Source organism: Carassius carassius, chromosome 30, assembly GCF_963082965.1.
Source record: "Carassius carassius chromosome 30, fCarCar2.1, whole genome shotgun sequence".
Classification (NCBI taxonomy): Eukaryota; Metazoa; Chordata; class Actinopteri; order Cypriniformes; family Cyprinidae; genus Carassius; species Carassius carassius.
The window spans coordinates 24,021,660-24,045,600 of NC_081784.1; the positions used below are offsets into that span (position 1 = coordinate 24,021,660).

Below are 23,941 nucleotides of genomic sequence, written 5' to 3' on the forward strand. Positions count from 1 at the left end.
TTTTGGATTTAAATTGTCTTAATTTGATATATTCGTGCGTGTGTTTCACATTTACTTTTATACAATTACAAAAAATCTTTAACCCTTTAAGTTCCACGTCCCATTTTTAAATATAGATGTGAAAGTGCATTATTCAGACTTAAATTGTTAAAATTCATGGACGCTTTGGAATACAGACTAGGGCTGCAACTAACGATGATTTTGATAATCGATTAATCTGTCGATTATTTTTACGATTAATCGATTAATCTTTATGTACTTATATTTTAGTTTTGCCCATTTTTTCCAATTCGTTTATTAACAAAGGGTCTTTATCATTCAACATAGACTTTTAGAGATTAACCATTTTGCATTGTCATATCCTCATCAAAAATATACCTGGAGTTTTGTTTTATTATGTGTTAGTAATTCTTTGTCAAACTCTTCTGCAATCAAAACACTGACCCATACTCTAGCAAATTTCACAAGATTTCAAATAATGTTTTCACCATAGCAGTCCTTAGGGCTCCTAAAGTAGTTTAACATCCCAAACAAAGCTTATTAAAGAATCTTTCAGAAAATATTTTCACGAAGAATACGAATAAACAGAATAAATTTGCAGTACATTTAATTTTATTATTTTTTTCCTGTAAACACACAACTTATACCTGGAAAACAGCTTTATAGCTTATGCTGTGAAATTGTAAACAATCCTTCCAATAAAGTGCCAATGGCATGAAACCTGAATGGAACTCACATTTTAAAGTAAAATCCATCAGAAGGTTGTCCAGAAAAAAAAATAATTTGACACACAAAAAACCTGCTGTGTGAAAAAGAGCAGTGAATGCTTAGAAAAAAAGTGCATTTCAAATACATTTAAACATTTACCTCTCTCATTCAGTCATAATTAGGCTGCAAGACTGAATTATGAACTGGTAAATGACAAACTGATCACAGAACATGTTTGTAAATCTTTAAATGTTAACTGTTAAAAAGCAATGTTATCAACTTTAACGACTAAACATTTGCAAACAACATTGTACTGGAGAATCTGCACAAATAAAAGTCTTAAACAGTTAGTTCAGTAGTGCAGAGTTTACAGGTTACTATTCTTTTTTTGAAGGCTCAAAGTAAAGTTCTCCCACATTTTGGATGACTTCGTTCGATTAGTTTTATCTTCCACTTTTTTCTTTTTCTTTCTCTAGCTCACTCCACTGCCGTCTGTCTCCACCATCTCGCTGAATGCAGCAGACGCAGTTAGAGAAGCACGTGACCTAAAACGAGGCCAGCTATTGGCTATTCGCTACTTCTCCTGCTGTACTGGCTGAATAAAACCTGCGGTGGCTCATTACTGCCACACTTTGGTCATCGCAGATTTAAAATATGCACAAAATGAGGCGCTTACGGCAAATAAAAGTTTTTTAGCAACTAATCGATGACTAAATTAGTTGACAACTATTTTAATAATCGATTTTAATCGATTAAATCGATTAGTTGTTTCAGCTCTAATACAGACCTACGGTTGGACTCTTAAAAAAAAAAAAAAGATAATCTGCAGATTATTGCAGAAATTGAATCATTTCAAAATATTAAAGTATCAAAAAAATTAAATGTTTAAATTTACTCTTAAGAAAATGCACTATACCATTTTTATTTTAACAATTATTCTTTTCTAAATATTTTTGAATTCAAAATGGCTATAAAACGAAAGCCTTATGTCTAAATAATGTCCCAAATTTGAAGTTGATATAAAAAAATGGAGGTTCTTGAGAGATTTTATTTAGGGCGTTATTCCACAAACAGCCATCAAAACTCCATTGAAATTTTTAAAAGCATTTGTCAAGAGACCACCTGACTCCACCCACTAAGGGGAAGGGACTGCCAAAAGATATTAAAGTACCATTTCCATGGTAACACAATGTCCGATTTCAAAATGGTTTTCAAAGGATGAATTTTGAGGTTTTAATTTTGAGGGCCGGTGGCACTTAAAAGGTTTAAATAAATGCTGTTCTTTTAAACTTTCCATTCACATATGTGCATGCCTCTCACTCTTCACTGGTTGCTATTTGATCACGTCATATGCGGTACAATTTATTATGTCTTTTCGCTTATTTGGCCAAACACCACTTTGGTTGCCGAACATTTGGTGCATTCCTAATATTATTTCATTGATAACATAATGTGGCTGCATGCAGATGAAATATTCCGAAGAAATATAAAAATTAACAAATATAAATATTCAAGCAAATATATTAGAAAAAAAGGAGGATGTGTTATATATTTTATGACTTGACACGACTTAATTTAAAAAGTAAGACACTTTCTATAGATATGTTTCTCCTGTCTGTGTGTTCAGTATTCACTGAGTTTTGGTTTATTTTTGTGACACGTTTCAGAAAGAAGTACACGAAGACAGAGACTGCAGAAAGTGCACGATGTTTCTTTACTTTACAAAAACACAGCGTTCTGTTGTTATGATGAGTGTATACAAATAAAAGTAGACCCCTTACAGATTTGAATGATGTATTGCTTTCATCTGTACAATCGAAAATGACAGAATAATATAGTTAATGTTGGCGTTATCAGGGAAATAATGCCACAAACCGAGCCAGTTCGCTCGACCTCAGAGGGCTAAATATATAATTAACAAAAATAAATGCAAAAATACAGTTTCATGGTCTGTACAACATATTTATGCCTGATAAATGTTCTTAAGTCTCAGACCTTATATACTCTGTAATCTTAACAGTCATGCCAATAAAGCACCTTGGACTAAGAAATAACAACAGTGCAAAACTAAGAGGACAGCCAGTAAACAAAACACCCTATAGACTATCATAGGACTGGAGGTGGACCTCAGCTACAAGAGCTTTCACAGCCTACATACAATTTACACGGAGAAGGTGTCAAACACATAATGATGCCTCAGCCTACACCCCGGCCAAGAGTCCTGAAAGCTGCCAATTACTCCAAAGAAAACCACATCCACAATACTTTCAAGCAACCAGAAGGTAATGAAATGGGGACTGGTGAGGCTGAGGCATGGTTTCCAAACCTGATGCACAAACTACATGTGTGCAAAACACTGAACGATTCTGAGCCCCATGATTAAAAGGCTCTCTGCAGTACAACATTAGGCTAAATGTTGTGCATACAGAGAGCGAGTTAAGTGTTAGTCATGCAGGTGTGTGAAAGTGTGATCAGGAGCTGTGTGTGTGTGTGTGTGTGTGTGTGTGTGTGTGTGTGTGAGAAGAGAGCAGCTGGCTCTGTGGTGAGCTGAATGGGCAACTGCAGGTTTGGGGGTGGATTTCAATTTATATGTCAAGCATCAATCTTTTGGATAAACATATGAATGACAAAGGGAAGTCTGGAACTAGCCTATATAGTGCAGACTGTCTTGTTTCCCTCACTGAATCAATAGTTGAGTTATTCAGAGTAATAATAGAACTAATCTGTACAATTTATTTTACATTTCATGTGCTGATATAATTCCACAGATTTCCCCTAATACGTTATCACCATTAAGTCATCATTAAACTTACATTTTTAATTGTATACAGTATAATAAACACGAAAAGAGGCAGAACCTACAACAACATTTTAAATCAATGTAGTACTACATACAAAATTTTAAGAGTTTCTGTGGAATTCTGCAGGCAGTAAAACAATTCATTCAAAAAACGTTTTGATTTTATTTAAGCTTCCTGACAACTGGGTCATTAGAGTAGATTCAAAATCCCAAAAAGACCTTCTTAGTCTGTGAAAGTTTGCTTTAGTTTGGCTAATTTAATGAGTTTGATTCATTTCTTTCAGTCAGTTCCATGTCTCCATTTCAGTGAGCTAACTCAAAACTGATTCATTTGTAATAACTATGTCCCAGTATGTCATTTTAATACATTAAATAATACATTGTAATTCACTTTGGAGAAAAGCATCTGCCAAATGAATAAATGTAAATGTAATACTTTTTATAAAAATGATTTTTGTTAAAACCGCAGTTTATTACGTTGACCTGATATCCTGCATAAAAAATTACAATGGATAAATACGGCTTGTTCTTGCCTTCATTTAGGGAAAAACAGTGTAAAACATGCCTTAATTTACTTTAATCAGACTTTGTATGGCATTTTTTACTTTACATTAACCTACTTGATGTAATATAATGTCTCTATCTAAAAATATCTAAGACATATGAAAGAAACCGCATAATTCAGTTTAATTCAGCTTAATTCAGCTTTACTCAAGCTAGCTCTTGTTTAAAGGTAATCTGGCAGCATCTGCGATCAAATTCAGTTGGTTAATTATTATACAAAAGAAAAGCACAAAACTAGATAGCAGTCTATTTTTTGTTTTTTTGGAAACAGAGTAAAATAAACCATGTAGCTGATCACATCTTCACGTCTTACAGTTAAACCTGTTCTCATAACAATTCTATCAAGTGCTTCAAACTTAATGAAGAATCTTATCAGGAACAGCGAAAGCCTGAGCAGGAGGCATTTACACTTCCTGATGCCTGAAGCACAAAAGAGTAATTAAACTCTGGTGTAACGATGGGAGTTTAGACACGCTCCACCATTCAGGGAAGATTAGATTTTATTCATTATCACATGGGTTTATGCATAAACGTACCCAATCTCAAAAGTATTCAAGCTATCCCATTACTTTATTTCACTTTTTTCTTTTAATGTCATGAAGGGCTCAAATATTATTAATTTTTGCTCCTTTTGGACTTCATAAACACACTTAACATAAAGGTAGTGAGAATTTGATTCAGTTCAGAATTCAGACCATTGACTCCTCTATTCAATTCAGTCTAATTTGCAGACCAATTTTACGGATTAATTAATAAGAACTGAGCAAGTGACAGTACATTGTGCTTCATGTTCGTTTTTGCATGATCTCAGTGTTTAAAATGCAACAGAAAGCTGTGCTAACTAATTATTTAAGATATATGCATTATGCAACTGATAATATTTATATATATAAAAGCAAAAATAATGACTTTCAATGACTTTCATGACTATCAATGTTGGTTAATTAGCGCTTCTCTGATAATGTGTTTTGATTCCAGTGTCTATTAAGTGCACACATTTACAACAGGTAAGCATGTAAGCCAACTTTTATTATCAGTTTTCAGCTAAATAAAAACAGATTCAGGTGCTTCATTTGGGTGCATCATTACAAGATAAAGTTCTTCATTATGTCTTTCATTTTCAGCCAAAAGAAAAGAAAGGCATTGATAATGCTAAAAGTGACAGCTGATGAAACGGTTGAATGTTTTTGAAGAGAAAAGAGGAAACACAACAAGTGGTGGCAAAAAAAAGAGGGCGCCTGTTCCAAATCTCCATCACGGTGTTATCAGACAAGGAGTGATGGCAGACAGACTCCTGGGAATCGAATTCCACACAGCAGCTCAAGCGCTATATAACACACAGAAATCCCATTTGACAGAAATCAAATATTTCATTGACAGGCTGCCGAGATTCCTAAGAATATGCAACAGCTTTTCCTTTTCTGTGTTTTTCCAGTTTCTCTCACAGTTCAGAGTGAAAGTAGTACAGAGAGAGGCACTCAAAACACACATCCAGACCAATCCTCATACACTTGCCAATGAGACACCGCTTAAAGCAACAGGAACGTCAATGATTCATGCTAGAGACCTAGATGCGGGCAAGGGTTTGAAGCTATAAATACACCAATTTAACTCTTTTTAGTGGCAAATCGCCTGCTCGCATAGCCACGTTTAGAGCACAAATGGAGCAAAACAAAAGAACAGATAAATGTAAAAAGCAAAGAGAAAGTGGGCTTGTGCTTTTAAGAGACATACCCCTAAGCACTTCTGAACCCCCCAAAAAAACGTAAAATCATGCAGCCTACTAAGACCGTCTTATTTTTTTATTTTTCATCTGACATAAAAGATGCTAAATGAAATGAAAAAACTGCAAAACCCTAACAGCTGTTTAGAAAATCCCCCACTTCATTGAATTGATAACCCTCACACATACAGTTTTCAATTGACTGTCACACTTTTCTGATTGTGCATACAGTCTGCTGCTTTCAGGCATGTAGAAAAGCGGCTTTATCTGTTGATAAAGTGAAACTGGAGAATGTTTATATGGAGTGTTCACATACAATCCAATATGCTTGTAAATGGCTCAGAGAATCCTCAAATGAATAGATTTATCAGCATTGGTTGGCAGGAACTATGAGTGAGTGGAACATGGCTGTTTTTTGACATTATTCATCTCAATACAAATCACATGAATCTTGCAAAGGAGATGTGCAAAGCTTCATTTCGCTCCCACATTACCAATACGTGTCTCTCTTTTGAAAACAATAGAAAACTGCTTATAAGTTCACTATTATAAATCAATACAATTTTGATTCATAGTTATTGACTGTCAGTCTTACGAAAATGATCAACAATAATATAAATATACATGCATTTATATCAGTGCATCCCTTAAAATTATAAATGTACATGCAATATACAACAGTTCCAAATGGCCAGAAAAAGCCTTTTCAAATCACATGCAGACTGGGCTTAACGTTTGTTAGACTTGGACTAGAAGTTCCTCTTGTTTTGCTTCCCCAGGAAGGCAAATATTCCATCACTGAATCAGGAAAATTATGCCGCACTGTTCCATGCAAGCTAAAAAGTGGACTTAAATCTTTTGACCTGTTCCAAAACCTAGTGAGCTACATCCATAGGCAGCAACTTCCAAATGGAAGATTGTTGGCCAAATATCACACATATCCATTTCGGCAAAGTCAATATCAGAGTTCATTGTGAGGAGCCCAGTGAAGAGAAAAAATATACAAAATTCTATACAAGATGGCAGACAAAATGAAAGAACGGTCAACTAGAAACATCTCATTCAACATTTAAAATAGTATTTTTTTTTTCAATTCACTACACAAGATCAGTGAATGGTATAGCAACATGCTAATATCAAACTCTACTGAAATCAATCACAAATCGGTGCAAAGCATTAGTTGTGTGCTGTACTTAAGGGGAAGTCGTGGCCTAATGGTTAGAGAGTCGGACTCCCAATCGAAAGGTTGTGAGTTCGAGTCCCGGGCCGGCAGGAATTGTGGGTGGGGGGAGTGAATGTACAGTTCTCTCTCCACCCTCAATACCACGACTTAGGTGCCCTTGAGCAAGGCACTGAACCCCCAACTGCTCCCGGGCGCTGCAGCATAAATGGCTGCCCACTGCTCCAGGTGTGTGCTCACAGTGTGTGTGTGTGTGTGTTCACTGCTCTGTGTGTGTGCATTTCGGATGGATTAAATGCAGAGCACAAATTCTGAGTATGGGTCACCATACTTGGCTGAATGTCACTTCACTTTCACTTTCACTTACAATGTTGCAGCTTCAGTAATAGCAGTCACTTTTGAGTGTCGATTAATCTAAAATCCAAAGTATACTTCAGATTTGATGCAAATACTAATGTATGTGAACAGCCCAGTAGATAGCCTTTCCAAAAAAAAGCTAAAATAAATAACATATTTGCACTAGAGTTAAACTAGTTAAAATATAGTCGCAAGTAACTCTTAATGCACTGTTACCATCTCCAGTAGTTTGTTGTTTTGTAATAAACAAATAATTCATGCCACATGTGAAAGCTAAACATACAAAGAATGCATGGATATTATAATCTGGCTGCATGGGTATAGTATGCACAAATTATGGTGATGACGAAATTTGTGTGACACGCACATCTAGTGTACATAAAAACCAAAGTATAATTGGGGCTTAAGTGGGCAGTAGACAATGAGGCAGCTCACTAGGTTCTGAACAGAGTCAATGTGTGATGAAGAGAGATCAGCTGAAGTATAAAGAGCTCATTGTACAGTAACTGTTTATCAATGGTCTCTCAGAGTGGTCAAATCCACAGGCAATCTCTTGTGTGTCAGTAGAGTACATTAGGAAATGCTGAAAGGGAAATACTGAGGGAGTTGGAAACACATGATGGAGAAACCCATCTTCAGACCACATCCACCATCCAGCTCTCTCCAGCCATCAAAACAGACAACTAGGTCAATCAATACAGCCGCCTGCCTGACCGTGTCCTGCACGCTTCCACTTGGCATCACATGAGCGGAATGGTGAAGGGAACACCAAGTCAGACTCAGCTCTGTTAGGCTCCTGTCAATCCAACAAGCGACTAATCTGGGATGGATTGCAATAGTTTAATTGAACATACTTTTACTGTGCCTTAACTTTTAGACAGTTTACAGGGTTGGTTTGAAACACTGTCTGAAAATTTTGGACTCCAAATCATCAATTTTAATGTACTGTGACCGTATCACATAAAAAAAAGTGCTTTACTCTATTGAAATCAGTGTTGTTGGTTAAACCAGGTTAAGCCAGCCAAATTAAACAAGGATTTCTTCCAATTAGTCAAAAAATCATTTAGTTTGGCATCAAAAGCCTTGCAGTTGAAGGTGATCCAAATGTGTGATACTTGAGGTACTTTTCAGTCCCTTCCCACTGTCTCCTACAAATTTAGTTTAGTATTCTCACAAGCACCACCTGTGTGTTGATGTCGAAGTGTGGCAACTTGAAGAAAAGGTTACAAAAATGAGAATAACTTTAAAGCTATACCAGATCTAAAGTGCAGACTTTATAGCGTTGGCTAGTGGGAGAAAAGCAGCAACAAAGGCAACACCGAGCAGGAAGAGAACATGAAAGCTAATGCAGTGCATGATAAAATGGCAGGCCTTGTGTTGAAAGCAGAACCTCAGTCACTAGTTAAGGTGCACCTGCTGGTTGGTTTTGAAGCCTAGGAATCCCTATAAACCTGGATAGGCGGCAAGATGTCTCTGATCAAAGTAAAATCGACCTTATTCCCCCAGTGAGCACCTGAGATGTAGTGGGTAGAAGAGAGGATGTCTGATATCATTAAAAGGTGGGCACTTTTTCTAATTACAAAACCACACGGCTTGTCATTCTGACAGTCGCCCAGCTTCTGACTGCTCATAAGCCCGAGACTCTCCCTTTCCTTCTGGAGCTTCTAGGCTAATCAGCTGGTGATCTCTTACAGGCGTCCCCTAATTGGATCTTAGACAGCTATGCCATACAATGGCAAGAGGCAATGAATAATCAGCTTCAGGGTCAGATTAGATGGCTAATGCCACCTAACACGTTAACACTTCAGTGCATGTCATTAATAATACAACAAATCTAAGTTTTGAAAAAGAAACCAAACACTGCCAATCCATTTCAGCAACATTTGTGAAGGCAAAAAATTCAAAACATCACAATGGAGAGACTAAAATCAACTTACTTGATCCTGTCGGCATCTGATAAGGACTCCTGTAAGAAACAACATTCCTTTAAGTATATGCAAACTGAATATCATCTTGGACATAAATATTGGAAGAATCAGAGAGTTGTATATTATATACAATAAATAGTTGTATATACAATAAATATTTCACATTTCCTTAATACCCACAGTGCTGTATATTTGTCTTTTATTCCAAGAGGGCAATCATAACATTTCCTCAAGACTTGAATCTGTTCTGATTTTACAGTATGTGTGGCTGAAAAAAAATAATAATTTATAAATGTCAGAGCAACCTAAAACACTGTTTTTCCACATCTCACTAGTGATAAAGCAGTTTCATATTACTGCACACATAGGAAAAAGTTGTTTTGATTAATAGACTTTTGTGACTTCTAAATGTTAAGCAGACATTAAATCAATAACCTCTTAGACCTACATTATGACATGTATCAATGAAATATTACAGATTTATAAATTACCTGTATTTAATTTTTTATAATTGCTATAGGGACACGGGTCAAATGCACATGCCTAGTGAAGCTATAAAATCGGCCTGACAGGCTGTATTTTTTATGCCATCAAAATAGCCACTATATCCCACAGAGCAGAAAATGTAAATGTCCAGAAAACGTCAATTTTTTTTTAGTTAGTATTATTATTATTTTACATTTGTCTAATGTAGAGAAAGCTTGTAAACAACTTTGTTTAAACATTATGTATTTGGTTGTTGATGGACGAAAATCTGTTATCCAAATAAAACCAGATGAAGTTTATGAAAAACTGTTACAGAAGCGACAATTGGTGATCATTAAACTTCAGTAAATGCTCATGTTTAGGGCAAAATATCCTCAGCAAACACCAGAACAGTGACATGAGGATAACTGTCATGTTATTGATACAATATAGAAAAGGATTACCCAAAAATTCTTGATCATAGTCTACTATTAAGTCATTCGAACCTTCATGACTTTCTACTGTGGATTACAAAATAAGACATTCTGAAGACTCTCTACAAGCAATCTATACTACTCATGCACTATTCCAAGTGTTTGAAGTCACACTCTGATAAATCACTTTAGCTCTCAAATCTCATTTGCTTAAGCCAATATTCAAACCTTCCGCATGGAAATGTCAAATGAGGTTTCATTCATTCAATCTGATGTATATCCTAACTGAACACAGCATGGCAAGTTATTTTCCATGCAACTACAAACAGCATTTTAGAAGTACACTAATTATTGTATGACATCAGAACATTTGGAAATACAGTGCACAAATCATGCATCATATGGACTACTTTTACTTCAGACAAACAGTGTCAACATTCTTCAAAATGCATCAGGGAAGTAAGTCCATGGATCAATGTGAGGATGATAAACTGATAATTCCTACAATATTTAGTTATTCTCTGAAAGAATATTGCAATAGTAGTCAGGCACACTTGTTTTAAAGGCATTAAGTATAGTAGATAGATTCTTCAATGCAAGAGTGGATTGCAAATGAGGAAGGGGTAAAGTAAAAAATGTTGTCAATGACATACCTTGATCTGTGATAATATGGAAAAAGCAGTCACTTGTAATAATGGTGTTTTCTCCTCCTCCACACGAATGGTGGGAATCTCACCCAGACCTGATTTATCTATATTGTCTTTTTGCAGGGCTCTGCTTTCTATATGGGACCACTGGTGGGCTTGAGGCTGATGTTGCACTCCCCATAGAGTCCTGTCGCCCCATTTGGAATCATCACTGCCCCCCACCCCACTGTAAATCGGGCCTTCGGCTTTGGGACGGGCCCCTTCGCGATGAGAATCTACATGTTGCCTTTCTGACACTCTCTCTTGACTGCCTGCTGAGATGTGCCATGTCTTGGGTCTTGCCTCCCTTGATTTCCTGCTGGCTGTGCTATGCTGGGTGGCCCATTTGTCCCAAGGTTGGCTCCTCTCTTGCTTTTTGTCATGATGCTCCTTGAATTCAAGTTGTTGGGGATTGCTGTGCTGCTTGATTTGGCTCCCTTTTGAAGATACAGCTGGATCTGGAAGATTCCCACGCAGCATCTTTAGACTAGCTGGGCTCAGGACCCGGTAGGTGATTTCATCCAGAAATTGAGAAAATTTGATCTTTTCCTCAAGAAGCTGCATCTTCCAATCCGGTGGCATAGAGCTGGGAGATGTGGATGATGTGGAAGTGGCACGTCCCGTGGGAGAGACTCGTACACCCTTCTCCCTGTCCAAGGACATACTTTTGGGCTTCCTACTGCGTCCACGACGTCGCGTCTGGCCTAACATCTCTGCTGACTTAGACTTGCGCAGACTGTCGGTAGAGTACACTCCCAGCTGATGAGACTGCTTGAGGATGCCCTTTGGTGGATGGGCATGCATTAGAGGCGCTGCATGTGGTGGAAACTGCTCTTCTTTGGGTGCAAGTATCTCCGCTTTCTCTTTGAAAACCAAGGTGCGCTCCGTACTCCTGCTGGAGTGTGACGGGGAGTTGCCTCGGATGCACTGCTGTGAGCTTTCCGAGGAGGTGAGATCATTGTCAGAATAGACTGCCAGTAGGTCATCGCTACGACTTATAAAGCGGTTCATTCTTTGTTGCCGGTGATCCTTTGGAGGTAGTCTCACACCAAAAGAACCATGGCCAAAGATCTGTGGTGGGGGGAGGACATTGAGCTCCAAGCTAGACAGGCTTGAGACATCCAGCTCGCTGTCAGACGCTTGCGACCACACAGGTCTCTCAGGGGACTGTGTATAAGGGCCTGTAAACTGGGTACGCTGCAAAATAGATGCATGATTTCGGGGGAAAATTACCTGGCAGGGGTCAGGCTGGGCTGACGGCGCAGGGTTAGCGGATGGCAAGGCACTCCCACTAGCATCCTCTCGAAATACTGGCACAGTGTGGCGCGTCTCGCGGTGCTGCGGAGGTGCCTTTCGGTACGGTTTCCGGGCAGGAGCAGCACTCGTCATTCTGGGAGATCAGTGTGGTTACAGACACCATCCGTTAGTCCTGCCGAGAGAGAAGCATGAGAAACAACAGTAGCAGTAGCCTTCAGCCCTGTTCTGGGCAAAAATATTTGTCCCTTTCCTCTGTCTCGCTCTCCCCTGTGCCACCCGGCTTCTTTCACTCTAAGTGGCAATCAATAGACATTGATGAGAGCTTCACCACTGGGCGGTTAACAACTCAACAACCAATAAAAAACAGCTATGGCTGTAACAGACAGCTGGAGCTGATAGAGGGAAAAAGAGGGGCAAAGAAGACTCCTTAACCACCAAACATCAGTATACATTTCTACTCTGATGTGGGGTGCTATTTAAATATGTGAGGTAAATTGAGGAAAGATGAGAATGGGTGAGGAAAGACAAAGAGAGATACCGGATACAGGGTCTAATAGTCACAAATATAGAGGCACAAGGGAAAAAGAGGAATCGCTTTAAAGCGGGTGATTGATTACATGTTGAAGTTAGTTTCCAATAGACAAATTGTTAAACCACTGCCTGCATGACTCTTATTGATCACGGGAAGCTATGTTTTGGATGGTAAAAAGTGGGTGTGCTGTTGGGATCCAATCACTTACAGAGGCACCTGGGGCTGACCCACAGTATCTTCATTGTCAATCAAAATATACTCAAAAGTTCATTTTAAACAGAAGAGTTTTCTCTATGAAAGTTAGGTTAACCTGTAATTTAAATCCTATTCGAATCAAACAAGTTTTGGATTTCTCAAGTTATTGAAATAATTACCTACTGTTTTTCAGCTAACTCGGGGTTCTCTGAGAAATGCTATCTCAGGCTGCTAGAAATGTCTAAGAATGCAGTACATCATTTTTCACCTCATTTATTGACAATGCCAGAATACCACAAACGAAGCTAAATTTTGCACTCCCTGGTGAATCTTTAGGGATCTAAACAACTTTATGTAAAACAGAAGTATATATTTAACTGATTTTTTTTATAATAGTTAAAGGCCACTGTCATCCCATGTTAATATTTGTAAATGTTGTTTAGAAATCTAATCCTGTTCAAACGTTCAAAAGTTTTCCAGCAACACCATTGGATTGTAAGATGAACCCACTTGCGTCTGTTAATGCACAGAGCTGCCAAACACAACTGCTGCAAAATAACATCCTGTTTAAGCACTTGCAAGTAACTAGGTTAACCCTCAACCTGTTGATACAATATTCACATATTTGACCATTCGATTTAATCTTGACATGTGGTTGCTTGAGGCACTATTCACAAAACTATTCACTTTATGGCAGAGTAAGTTTGAGTCAGTGAAAGAAAATAAAGTTTCAGATGACTCCATTTTGCTGAAATACTTCAACTGGTGCATAACGCACAATAGCAGGTCATGGTTAGCACTCATATTCTCTCCACTTTTTCCTGGGTCACACCTTCCCCTGCAGGACAGCAACTTTCTTCAATGGTGTGGCTATTTTTATAGTTCCTGACTGTTAAAATGGGAAAAAATGAAGAGGGAATTGGCTGGTGTGTCCCAGTGTGGTGCCAATAAGAAATCAATGGTGTCCCCTGTGCATGCTGCTAATGTGCTGCGGGTCACAGGCTGGGACACACATACACACGTGAGGGGGTCACTGCCAAAATGTGCCACAAACTGATTTTCCCTCCTGAAGTCATTCTCTACCCAAAATACACACCAGGCCTAAACAATGATAGACAGCAAGTAGAACTAAATGCGTTCGTAAATGCCGCTTACAAATTGATGTCGACTTTAAGCAGATACACCATCTGAACTGATAATGTCACACAGAGTTCAACAAGATATTTTAACCTCTATCTGACTAGATCTCATCATTCACTGTGAACCTTTGGTCTCAAGTTCAAAATCTTCCTACACCAACAATGATGTAAACATCTTTCTATCTATTAGATATTAAACATGATGGTTGGGTACATACATCGGTTTTGAAGTCATGGTACATTTTCGGTATAGCAGGGGAGGAAAAACTAAAAATGTATTATTTTTTCCATGTCTTTAAATAAATATAATAATTGTTTTTATATTCCTAAATTTTCAAAACATACATTAAAGACATCATCAGTGCTGTAAAAATTAGCGTTAAAGCGGTCAATGAATTTTTTTCAGTATAACGCATTAATGCAGGGGTGGAGGTAGGGCCACCCCACTCACAACTGCTGCTGGGACTCTTTTTTTTTTTGACAAGAATTGTTTATATAGATGGAGAACATCTTTACAAACACATCAAACAGACTTTCAGAGGCACACACCAACTTCACCTCAGTGCCAGGCACTAGTAAAATGAGCATGGAAAAGTTATACTGTGCTCGTCACACATGCTCTTCAATTGCACACACAAACGCGACAGTGTGTGCTGTAGCCGGTGTCATCTTATACCAAAGTGTGAAAGTAACTACGAGCATTGCAGTGTTCTAGTTATGTCGTCAGTTAATTCATTAAGTTACCAAAAAGGCAATTTAAGCTGCCTTAAAACTGTGCTAGATGTAAGATGTCACATTTAAGAATATGTCTACTGAAATGGTTTTCAAAATTGTCCTAGAGCAGCCCAGCAGATGAGCCCAATCTACCTCATCTAACACAACCGATTCTACTCCTCTGCTTATTAGTTGCAGTGAATACCTTTAAACTGACACTAGTTTTACTTAAATAAAATGGTAAAATGCTTGTGAAGTGACTCAGAACAGGTCTGGCGATGTTGTTCATGTATTTATGTCCTCATTGAGACGGCAGATGGTGAAAATTGATTTGATTAATTTATGCTAACTTTGACAAATTCCATGACTGTCCATATTAAAATGTAAGTTTCATTTTCATGACTGGATTTTGAGATTCCGTCCGCGTTTTCTGCTTTGCGGAAATCATAGCGATGTATGCGTCAAGAACCGGGTTGACCATGTCATCGGCAGTGGTGGAGGAAGTACTTAAGTTTAGTACTTAAGTAAAAGTACAACTACCCTGCAAAATATATACTTAAGTAAAAGTATAATTACTACATCAACATCTTACTTAAGTAAAAGTCATAAGTACATACTTTTAAATTTAAAGTATTTTTTTAAGTAAAAGTACAATCAGTTGTCTCAATGTCTGGGCTGTTCAATTGTAACAATCACAAACAATATCTATTGTGTACTGGAAAGAGTTGTTGTGCAATACTGACATAGTAAAAATCTGGTTATTTACTTATTACTCATTAAATAATAATTAAGCTAAGCCAATTATGACATACAATTTATTTTATTTTTACTATACTATTAAGAGCAGTAAAAAAACTCAAAAGTAGCCTACACAGGTGAGTGTTATTCTGAACACTTTAATCAAATTTGTAAGACCAGTTTATTCTGCTCAACAACAGTTGCTTTAGTCCTTTACCTTGGCCTGCATGGGGAAAACGTAGCTAGAACTGCATTTGAGGCTTATACTCCATTGATTACAGAAAATCCAAAAGCATTAGGCTAATAATGTATAACACATTAGAATGAGAAAAAAATAAGCACCAAACAAAATTTGACAAGGGTGAGTGCTTCTCTTAAAACATGCAAGCAATATTGCTATTTAGAACTCTGATCAACCTAACATTAACAGGACAAAAAAAAAACAGAACCTATGTGAAAAACAATGAAGTCAATATAAAGGCAAATGTTACGATTGATGAGCAGAAGAAACTTCTGTCAAAAACATTAAAAATAGTAATGTGTCCAAACTTTTGGCCTGCACTGTATATATATCTATATATATATATATATATATCTATATATATATCTATATATATATATATATATATATATATATCTATATATATATATATATATATATATATCTATATATATATATATCTATATATATATATATATATATATATATATCTATATATATATATATCTATATATATATCTATATATATATATATATATATATATATATCTATATATATATATATATATATATATATATCTATATATATATATATATATATATATATATATATATATATATATATATATATATATATATATATATATATATATATATATATATATACATACATATATATACATATATATATACATATATATATATATATACATATATACATACATATATAGATACATATACATACATATATAGATACATACACATATATATAAACATATATACATACACATATATATAAACATATATACATATATATACATACATATATACATACATATACATACATATATACATATATACATATATATACATACATATATACATATATATACATACATATATACATATATATACATACATATATATATACATACATACATATATATATACATACATACATATATACATACATATATATACATACATATATACATATATATATATATACATACATATATACATATATATATATACATACATATATATATATACATACATATATACATATATATACATATATCTATATATATATATATATACATATATACATATATATATATACATACATATATACATATATCTATATATATATATATATATATATATATATATATATATATATATATGTTTGCAAATTCTAAAAAATGTCATGATATTGACGAAAAACAACTGTCATAGTGCAAAATTGTTCACAATCGAATCAAACCAAGATATAGTTTTGCCTGCATGCTTACTTGTGAATGTCAACTAAATACCCAATGTTGAATGGTAAAGAAGCTAGGGGCCGACGCCGTATAAAAAGTTTGAACATTTTTTCATCAAGTCAAAACTAACAGCTATTTTAGCCAACTACGAATGTACAGATATAGCAGTAGTTTGCTCATCTCCAAAAATGTAACGTACTAGCAAGCTATCGTCCCTGCTGTGCTAATAACCAGCTAAAGTTGTTGCCCTGTTAGGGTACCACTAACTTACGTCAAACAAATATTATACTGGTGTGATATTTTTGTTATGTTGACATCCGTTTTTCTATAACAGTCATAGCACCATGTCATAGCAAGTTTGTAACTTAAATATTAATAACTAGCATTGCATGTCTTACCTCTATATGTTTCTTCAAATTTGAAGGGGAGTTTTTAAACGCCAACAGTTCTTTGCGTTGAGGTAGGCACTTGACACAGTGAAAACGCCAGGAGTCATTCTTTGAACCTTTAAATTCAAATAACTTGCTTAAATAAGGCCAGGGATGTCTCTCAGAATCAGAGCTGCAGGGCACAGGCTCAAGCTCAGTCGACGTTGTTGGCTCTTCGTCCATGTTTGATATTTGGTGTCCACCGTGTCCTTTTCTTCGATTTACATCAGTTCCGCTTGTGTTGTTTCAAAACGCGCACTGAGCGCGTGAGTTCTTTGACCAATCAGATCTCCGATCTGTTTCAACGTGCATTGGCCAGCAACGCCAAAACGTCAGTCGACCAAAATTTTTTTTATGCAAGATTCGGAAGGATGTAAAGACACGCATTTTAATAATGTAGTGGAGTACAAAGTACAGATAATTGCTGAAAAATCTACTTGAGTAAAAGTACAAGTATGCATTATTTTTTTTACTTACGTATAGATACGTAAAAATTTACTTAAGTACAGTTACGAAGTACAAATACTTCGTTACATTCCACCACTGGTCATCGGTACCACTAACTTAAAGAAACCTGGTACCATGACATTTTCATTTTTTAAGTACCGACTTCGTAACAAAGTACCGGGTCTTTTGACAACACTACTATACCTATGTTTTGCGAGAACTTAATCTTGTCCTTTTTATAACAGATGTATGTTTCCTTGTACAGTACATTCAACATTTTATAAATGTCTTGGGCAAAAGGCCTAATGCTTTTAATAAGTCACATAAGGGGCGAAAAGCAAAGGATCCTGAAAGATCTAGTGTGAAATTTCTGAGGGGCGAATAATTTTACTTTCAGGATACCTCACCTCAAAAGAGTCAGCAGTATCTGTTCTAACATGCTGTAACTTAAAATGTATGTTGAATCGTTCACACCATTTGATTGTGCTTTAGAAGGTGTCTGTTGTTGGCTAGTGATTCCAGCTCTATCAGGACTTAATTCTGGATTTCTGACACTTTTAAACACTGCATACCCTAAAAAGCATTCCAGCTAAGCCTTATATTTGTCATGACAGAACTAATGACTGTGGGTGAGGGTTACAGCTCTATGAGAACAGAAGGGATGAAATTACAGTACATACTGACCTTCACACCATCACATGCCTACACAGATGTTGCATAGTGTCATTTCAGAGGAATCTGACATTGTACACTTAATTAAACTGCTCTAGTCAAACCTTCCTGTGCTCCAAAGATAAATCAGGCCTCCCAGTTAGATGCACTCCAATATCGTGATCAAAATTGCAAGTGTTAAAGGTGTAGCTCACCCAAAAATGAACATTTTGTCATCATTATCTCACCCCACAAGTTGTTTCAAACCTGTACAATACTCTGTCTTCTGCTGAACACAAAAATGATATTTTGAATAAATGTATGTAACCAAACAGTTCGTTTTCCCCACTGCCTTTCATAGAATTTTTACATACAAGTCAATGGCTACCGTCAACTGTTTGAGTATCCACATTCTTCAAAATATCTTCTTTTGTGTTCATTGAAAAAAAAAAGAAAAACTTTAAACTAAACAGGTTTAGAACAACCTGAGAGTGATTAAACTTTGGCAATTTCCATTTTTGGGTGAAAGGTCCCTTTAAAAAGACAGAATACCTAACATCACAAACAGAACTGGGCAGTATAATGAATAACAATAAAATGTGTCTGGCGATGAGGTAAAATTGGCATCCATTCTAAATCACAAGACACCTCCTGCTCTCTCTTGTGAAACCATCACGGAGGTGACTAAAACTGCATCATCGACTGTCCGCTTAATGCAGGCTGCAAAAGGGAGTCAATCCCATAGACTCCCCATGATAAAATACCCAACTCCACAGCAGAAAAAAATTAACTTTTTCACCCTGGTGCAAAAAATAATTTGTCTAAATAGCTAATTTTGCCCTTCATGACAACTGTGAGGGGGGTGCACTTTTTATAACTCATCCGTTTAAATTATAATAAGCCTTAAAGTTCAGCATAATTAAGGGCGTGGCCACTTGAGTGACAGGTGGTTTGCCACTGCTGACAGTGTCATTTTCGATTGTCCGGGAGAGTCGCGCGGTGACGCACTGCCAAGATGGCAACGGCCCGCTCTACACACTTTAAGCTTCAAAAACACACTTCAGGAGTCTACGGGTGACGTCACGGACACTACATTCATGTGTTTATACAGTCTATGGTCTAGATGTGCAAAGTTAGTAGAGACCGAGACAAATTCCAACAGACTAAAGGTTGTAATTAAAGCTAAAGGTGGTTCAACAAAATACTGACACAAGGGGGTGATCCTTTTTTCAAACTCAGTGATTCAGTTTTTTCTCTTTTCTTTTTTTCCCCCTGACATGTTGGTGTTATATCTTTCACTTGTAAATACAGCTGGATAATACAAAAACTGTGTCCATCTTCATTTCCGACTGCAAAGCAACAAAATGTGATTATTTTAAAGGGGAGTGATTATTTTCTATACATGTTGCTAAATTAAAACCAGAATAATCCTTACTAGCTAAATCCATTCTGGCTTTGTTAAAGACACAGACCATAATAACTATGTTCCAGTAAATACATTATGATGCAACTCAGACTGTGAGCTGATTTTGTATGTAGTTTAACCCATATTTAGTAAAAATAAGTATTGGTTTTTTTTTTATTACTTTAAAAAAAAACTAAAAAAACTTTATGGATACCAAAAAGTAAAGGGGAAGTTGTGGCCTAATGGTTAGAGAGTCGGACTCACAATCGAAAGGTTGTGAGTTCGAGTCTCGGGCCGGCAGGAATTGTGGGTGGGGGGAGTGCATGTACAGTTCTCTCTACACCTTCAATACCACGAATTAGGTGCCCTTGAGCAAGGCATCGAACCCCCAACTGCTCCCCCGCAGCATAAATGGCTGCCCACTGCTCCGGGTGTGTGCTCACAGTGTGTGTGGGTGTGTGTTCACTGCTCTGTGTGTGTGCACTTTGAATGGGTTAAAAGCAGAGCACGAATTCTGAGTATGGGTCACCATACTTGGCTGAATGTAACAAAATGTGGCTTTTCACATATTTGGACAGTATCTGTCATGCTTAAAAACAACAGAGTTTAATATTTCCCAGAAAGTGTAAGTGTACTGCATAAGTTTGGATACTCAGTAAGACAACAGGAAATTCTGAATTAGCAGTCTGCATTTTTTGTTATGTGGCCACTGAGCCAATGTGACGGCCATTCCTGCACGGCCCCCCACACACTTCCTCTCCCGGCTACAGACAGAGATCATTCTCATTTCCCCTCTGACCTGCATATCTGATGATACAAGTCTAGGAAAACAGCCTGGTTAAATCTAGCTATTTAGAGAGGACAAGCAGAAAGTGTCACCCCGAGCTCTTTGAGTTGTGTTGGGACTTGGTCTTGAAATGGTCCTTTTAATTCTGTTGCAACTGAACAATATTAAAATAGTAATTTATACTATTAATCTACATTAATAACAATTTCAAGTAATAGTACTAAATTAATAGTTATTTTAATTGATTTTAATTTTTAAAAGTGATTAAATAAGATTGATTGCATAATTATTCTTATTCAGCTACAATATAACTGTTTAAATAAAACAAGTATGTTTAAGTATGTTTAAAGGGACAATGATTAAACATTAAAAGGATTAAAATAATCTAATCTCAATACTGCTACTTAAAAATCAAAACCAAGTGTTTAATTTAATAAGCTGTGCAATGAGACTATGAATGACAGAATGCAATGACAGAAGACAGTCAGATAGGAGTTCATGGGAAAATGAAAAACATCATCATCAATCAACAGAAAAAAAAGAAAAGATCATTCTAGAACAGCCAAATGTCAACTAATCTCTTTCATCATGCCTGAACTGAATATGACTGTATGAGAACATCAAGCGACACAACTTTGTATCACAAAAGAGCTCAGTAGAGGCATGCTGCGCGAGACAAGGGTGCACAAACACAACGTATCATTTTCATACCTGAAACTGAAGTAGGTTTCAGCGGGGTCCTCATTCACAGGTCCTCAGGCCCCAAGCGCTCTGGAAAACACATTTACTTGGATTACGAAAATGTGATTTTAGGTTAAAATAAATATCAGCAACTAAAACTTCCAGGACAAGAAGTGAATCTAATCCAGGTCATCTGGTAAGAAAATCCTGACATGCATGTTAATATTAAAGTCAAATTTATTTATACCCCAAGGGGGTAATACAGAAAGAAAGAAAGAAAAAAAAACAATATGCAAGGAAAAACTGACAACAGAACGTTAAAATATAAATGAAGAATGCAAAACTAGTAGAGTGACTGTTGCAAATATACAATTATATCTCAATTTGTATGTAATTGCTTTTTAAATGAATAAAGATTTTTGTTTTTCTTCAGTCATGTGAACCATATATCAACCAAACAGCCCATCCAGCCAATTAAACTGAAAACATTTATTGCAAAAAAGTTAAAAAGCAAATTTTCCACAATGTTTTCTCTCAAAAACATTAAAGGATAGCATTTATATTCTTGCATGCATTAACTGAATTTTTTTTTTTTATGCACCAATACACAGTAAAAAAGTACTCTGTAAAATATATTTACTCAAACATCAAAAATGGACAATAACGTCACACTGGTAATGTTTTGTGTGACAAGATAAAGTACAGTTTTATTACTGTGATTAAATCACAGTTTTACACTGGTTCATTGAAAGTCAATGAACACACTTGACAGAAATGAATCTCTAATTGCGTAATTTGGTACTGAGGTTTACATCAGAAGCACCATTTAAAACATTTGCATGCTCATAACCTGAAACAATGAAGATTCCTGAAAAATAATGCATCGGGATGGTATAATGTAAAACATCACATTAGCATCTGGTTTATGAATTCACTCTGTCTGTATAAACTCCAAGTGAACTCCTGTTTTGTTTTGTTTTTGTCTACCATGAGACACACTTAAGTTATATTAATATTAATAATATCAGTCACCACATTCACACACTGACACGGTCTTCTCGAAAATCACCTCTTTCAGTCACAACTCAAAGCAATTGTTCTTCCTGTGCCAAATTAACACAGAGCATGTGACAGGTTTCCTCCCTCACAGTTACCACAGCACTGCAGACACACACTGTGACATTCTACCCATTACAATCAATGACTGTATGGAGTGTCAGGGCCCTGAAACAGGGGGATTTTGTTTTTTTATTAAAGAAGGTAAAGTCGACTGTAGTTTGAATGATATCTGGTAAGTTTTCAGGGTAATAATCAGTAAGATAAGATTAGATAAAAGGACACACTGCACCATAGTACAAAATAAACTATTTTAAGCGTTATCAAATGTCACAACAAAGGTATGCACAAAAGGAATTCAAGCAATGTGCACTGTTCTTCAGAAAAATCCTTCAGGTCCCACAAATTCTTTGGTTTTCCAGCATATTTTGCTTATTTGAACCCTTTCCAAAAATAAGATTTTAAGATCCATCTTTGCACACTGAGGACAACTGAGGGACTCATACACAACTATTACAGAAGATTCAAACGCTCACTGATGCTCCAGAAGGAAAAACAGTGCATTAAGACACTGGAGGTGAAAACTTTTGAATGGAATGAAGATACATTTTTCTTAAATTGCCAAAATATATATTTTTATTTAGTACTGCCATTCAGAAGCTACACAGGATACTTACATGTTTCCCAGAAGACAATATAAGTTCAATTTACCCTGATCTTCAAATTCTAAAAGTTTTCTCACACTGATAGATCAGTGTGCCACACTCAAACGCTCCTTTAAGTATTAATGTGGACTGATAGGATACATGAAGGAATTTTTTTGTGTGTGGGGAAATGGCACGTCATATTCTTAACATTCTTCACGTTGGTTATTTTAGCAGCATGAAAAACAAAACGGATATTCAAATACTGATTAAATCATAGCGAAAACGAGAAAGAATGTTCCCCATCACTTGAAGCTGATTTTTTGATTCTTGACAAGTCTGCCAATCCTTGTTGGCAGGATAAAACCCTCAACACATGAGTCAAGGATTCAGCGACATCCTCACCACCACTGTGCAAACAACAGGAAACATGGATAGAAGATAAAATGATTCAGGGATCGTTTATCAGGCCAGCAGACATTATTATTCATTTTGGATTGCAAAAACTGTATTCTTTCTTTGCAAACATGTGTTCATCGACTGCTGCAATCCTCAGTACTGAATTTAAGAATTTAACTAGCCTGAAAAAAATAAATAAATAAAAAACATTGGCTTACTTTCACCAAAAATAACTACAGAAGTACTTATTCTAAAATGACAAAATGTACTGCAGAGCATTATGGTGTAGCATATGACTGTGGGCTATCCAGGCTACTAACAATATAGCTTATAATTGGCAAAGTGAAGGCTCAAGACAATGCAAGAAAGGATGACAGCCAGAATCACAAACGATCCAAGTCTGTTAAAAGTAGGGCTGGGATAAACGATTATTTTTTAAACTATTAATCTAGCGATTATTTTTTCGATGCATCGATTAATCTAACGATTAATTTACCGGTTCGATTTCGGTTATCTCCCCATTAATTGACTACTAACA

At 36.2% G+C, this 23,941-nt stretch overlaps 1 protein-coding gene across 5 annotated transcripts in view; it reads right to left on the bottom strand.

The window, feature by feature from the left end:
* LOC132110941 (tight junction-associated protein 1-like) overlaps positions 1 to 23,941 on the bottom strand; it is a 105,893-nt gene that overhangs the window by 24,768 nt on the left and 57,184 nt on the right. For all 5 annotated transcript variants that reach the window (XM_059518068.1, XM_059518067.1, XM_059518069.1 and 2 more), the window contains 3 exons: positions 21,335 to 21,394; positions 12,079 to 12,274; positions 9,270 to 9,298 (listed from right to left, as the gene is read on the bottom strand). In XM_059518068.1, coding sequence (XP_059374051.1) covers positions 9,270 to 9,298; positions 12,079 to 12,234 — 185 coding nt within the window. In that variant the 5' untranslated portion in view covers positions 12,235 to 12,274; positions 21,335 to 21,394. The remainder of the gene's footprint in view (positions 1 to 9,269; positions 9,299 to 12,078; positions 12,275 to 21,334; positions 21,395 to 23,941) is intronic.